Source organism: Pygoscelis adeliae, unplaced genomic scaffold (assembly GCF_000699105.1).
Source record: "Pygoscelis adeliae isolate BGI_AS28 unplaced genomic scaffold, ASM69910v1 Scaffold216, whole genome shotgun sequence".
Classification (NCBI taxonomy): Eukaryota; Metazoa; Chordata; class Aves; order Sphenisciformes; family Spheniscidae; genus Pygoscelis; species Pygoscelis adeliae.
In genome coordinates, this window is record NW_008825073.1 from 3,175,204 (window position 1) to 3,179,321 (window position 4,118).

At 42.4% G+C, this 4,118-nt stretch overlaps 1 protein-coding gene across 2 annotated transcripts in view; it reads left to right on the forward strand.

Annotated features, from left to right (window-relative positions):
• The first annotated feature begins 1,492 nt into the window (after positions 1 to 1,492).
• HDX (highly divergent homeobox) overlaps positions 1,493 to 4,118 on the forward strand; it is a 40,128-nt gene continuing 37,502 nt past the window's right edge. Inside the window, exon 1 of one of the 2 annotated variants that reach the window (XM_009326633.1) lies at positions 1,493 to 1,639. In XM_009326633.1, the coding sequence (XP_009324908.1) occupies positions 1,493 to 1,639 (147 nt within the window). The remainder of the gene's footprint in view (positions 1,640 to 4,118) is intronic. The other variant, XM_009326634.1, reaches the window with a different exon arrangement.

Below are 4,118 nucleotides of genomic sequence, written 5' to 3' on the forward strand. Positions count from 1 at the left end.
TGGGGCTCTTCTTTTCTTACATATAACCAGAGGATTATATTCTTTGCTTGTATAGACTGTATAACAAGAGCATAAAACTTCAGTTTGCCATTAGGGAGTCTGTTCTGTACTTGGTAATATTCAGCTGTTCGCCTTTTCCAAGCTAGGGCATGAATTTTCGTGCGTAACAAAGCTGTGTCTTTGTTACGTGTTCATCAAACTGCTGCTGAAGAGGCCGCCTCGTCCCTGGCCGCCTCCTGCCTCTGCCGTGGCCCGGCATAGCCCTGTGCTGAGCCCGGCCGGGGCACGGCCCTGGCAGGGATGCGATGAAGGACCCTTATGTCTTATGGCCTGCGGCGGGGCGATGCTGCTCGCCATGGAGGCCACACCGTCAGGAGCGCCTGGGCCTGAGGGCAGGCTCGCAGGGGGATTGCTGCTCCCCGGAGGGGCTCCTGGGTGCCCGGAGGCCTGGACCGCAGTGGAGCGGCTGCCCGGTCCCTGTCTGCCCTGTCCCCACACAGCGAAGCTCGCTCATGGGGGGACCCAGTGCTGAGCTGGCTCAGCAGGCTGAAAACAAGACCTGAAGAGTTGCTGTTAGCCTGGGAGGAGCGTGGGTCTCTTCATTCTGGCTGAGCGTGCTGAAAAACTCAGCACCGCTTCAGACAAAGCAAAGGGGCAGGAACGCATCCTGAGGTCCTGTAGCCAGCATTGGCTTATACCCCTGAAAAACAACCCTTATGTGTTCTTAAAAAGCCTGATTTATTGCTGCAGGGTACAGTTTCACAGTAGTTTGAATCTTTCTAAAGGCAGGCTGTGATTTGGGTGGTCCCTCCTTCGTGTTAATATTAGAGCATTAGCATTGCGGTGGGCTGGATGAGAACTGCCTAAAGCTCTTCTCTTTGGTTTTTTTTTTTTTCCCCCGAGTTCGTCCTCAGTTCTGGTCCTTGATCTTTGTGACTTTGCAGCTGGGCAGTGCCAGTGCTGACACAGCAGAAGGAGTAGCGTGGCCAGCCATAATGGAGTGTAGGATTTGCTGAAGTTGGAGACGGTGGAAACTTTACTCGTGCCAAACAGTCACCTTTATTTTATCTCAGATTTTGTGTCTTTTTTTGGTAGGGGAGGGGAAACAGACCTGCCAATATTGTTGGAGCTGCTGGTGTTACTCTGTTTTGCCTAATGCCTTTATTTTATTTTTTTTAAGGGAGAAACTTTTTCTTTGAAACTAGAGGCTCTTGGACTTAGCAACACAATGTAATATTTGTTTATGAAAGGCTGTCAGTGTTGTTCCAAACATGTAGTTCACCTGTTCAACTTGAGTCTTTCACAAAGGAATCACTAATGCTGACTGTAACAGGGTTTTTTTGGAAAGTAAGTAAAAGTGTTGGTAAAGGACTCTGTAGAGAAAACATGTCAACACTTAGCGTTATCACAACAAGCATAAATGAGAGCCTGTGCATTCTGCAAGTATTACAGTTTTTATTCCAACTTTCAGAGTATCTTCTTTTATTTTTAGATGAATCTGCGTTCTGTATTTACTGTAGAACAACAAAGGATATTACAGCGTTATTATGAAAATGGAATGACAAATCAAAGTAAAAATTGCTTTCAGCTCATATTACAGTGTGCACAAGAAACTAAACTGGACTTCAGTGTAGTCAGGGTAAGTACTGAGGCCTTCCAAATTTGTATGTTAAAGTTATACACATTCATTTCTTTACGTAAAATATCTGTAGAGGACTGGAGTCTCTAACTTCATGCTTGTCTTAAATCAGACTTCAGTACGCGTGTGTGACATGTTCATTTTTATCCAGTGAGCCTGTTTATAGTTTGTTTTCACTGAAATGTCTTCACATGATTGCTGTATTTAGCAGGGGCCTGGATTGCTCAAGGAGTGATTTGCTTGTTTGTTTGTTTTGGTTGTTTTGGTTTTTTTGGCTGTTTGTCTTTTGTTGGTGGGGTTTTGGTTTTTTCTATTTATTAAATTGCAAATTGGATTGCCCTATAGAAACCTTGTGCAATGTGTTGTATCAAAGAAAGGACATGTTATTAGGAAACTATTCTTAAGTTAAACAAATTTCTATAACCTAATGTATCTGGGGGAATAATTGTGGAAGTATTTCTTTTGACACACTGTCACACTTATATTCCATGTCACAATCATAAATACTGTGGTCCCTCATGGTTATTTACAGTGAGTACATTCTTTTCTTATAAAAGAAGAATGTCACTAGTGCTGACAGGAGCTCTTCCAAAGTCTATGAATTCCATGGGAAGGGAATTAATAATCCCTTTGTGAAACAGTAGACAACAAAATGGCTGTTGTCTCAGGGCAGAAATAGAAATCATGAAGCATTAGCTGAAAAAATAACAACAGTAGTGGAGCTACCAGGAGTTGCTGCAACACTGGACACTGAAGAGGAAGAAGTAAGACCAGTCTAGTTTCTTTTTAAGTGGTGTGCCAGTGGTATACTGACAATAACAACCCCTCCTGCTCCCTAATTCTTACCTGGATTCCCCTCCCTCAATATACTCTGGAAATATTAAAATTTACTTTCTCAGCTCTAGGTGGTGGGAAGTTCTGGAAGTTGGCCAGAAATTCAGACTCCCTGGAACAGACAAACAGTTGTAAGAGGAATCTGGATGCTGATGATGCAGTCAGGGCCTGTTTTTCTATTTTCGCTCTGATTGAAGGACCTAGAGGAGGCAGCCAGTCTCTCCTCTACTTGCAGTCCTCATTCACTCGCTGTCTTCATACTTTCCTTTCCCTCTCTGTTTCCCTTATGGCAATAATGTATCATGGCCTTGTTCCTTTAGTTTTCTTCCCTTACTGAGCCCTTATTTGCAATATTTAAACTTTTTTCCTGCTTGGGAAGTGCAATGGAAACAGACCCAGCATTTGTCCTGCATTTGTCATATTTTTTTATGATCTTACCTTTCTCTTCTTTACATCCCTCCTTTCTGCTTCTCCTGATCCCTTCCTTTTTTCATTTCTTTTTTCTTTTTTCCTATACAACTCTTGGACAGAGATTAGAACTTTGCACAATGTCTAGCAAAATGATACTTGGGTTGCAGCTGGCACTTGAGGGTATGGCTATAATAGGAACATGAATTCCCTAAATGTGACTGTTATAATTCAAATGTCATAACTCTATGGATATATTCTTTCCCCGAATCAGGATTTCTGTATTTATGGGCCTTGGCCCATAGAACTTACGTCCAGTCTTTCCAATCTTGAGCTGGGTTGGAAAAAAGAAACATCCTATTTATGATTTGATGTAAACCTCTACAGATTTTATTACTGTAATACATAAAAATATGTTCTCCCTTTCAAAATTAGGAAATGTGGTAGAGTTACCCCTGGGGAAAAAACCCTGGCCCTCTTCAAATTTAGTAGAGATGTATTCTAGCTATGTCAGGTTTGAATGGCCTGGTTTCGTTCATTAATATTAACATACTTCTGCTGGTTGCTTTTTGTCTTTACGTGAAATGTGAGCAATGTGACTTGATCAAGTGCAAAAGTTCTCCAAGCCTAATTTTCACCGTATCACTGAGTGCTGGGAGCAGCGATCAGGGAGGTGGTGTGGGCTTCTCCCCATAGTACAACAGCAGGTGTCAGGACAGTTACAGCTCCATTATTCTTTTACACCTCTTGAAAGGCTTCCTGAGGACGCTTTATTTTCAGATTTAGGGTGGAACTTCTGGTCAAAACTAACAGCCAAGCACCACTGACAGTCCCTCTGGGCTGTGTATCTGGATTGTGGGACAGTCTGAAGTTCCAGCTCTGCCTGATTCAAACTGGGAATGTAAAATCAGGGTCTCTTAAATCCCAGGTAAATTTCTTAGCATCTGGATTTTTGATTTGTCATCTCTTCTGGGAGCTTCTTCTCATCCTAAATAGAAGTTAAGAATTTCAGTAATGTTAGTGAAAGTGCTCCCCAAACTTACCAGCTGGGGAACTTGACTGAAACAAAAATTCATGTCCCTTTTCCTAGGATATTTTGTACTTAATGGCTGCTCTGTCACATCCCAAATTAATACCATAGCCATCAAGCTAGTAACAATGTGGAGCTTTCCTTTCAGTCTAACAGTATAGCTTCATGTAATTCTTACCTGGGATAATGTCTCACGGTGCTAAAAAT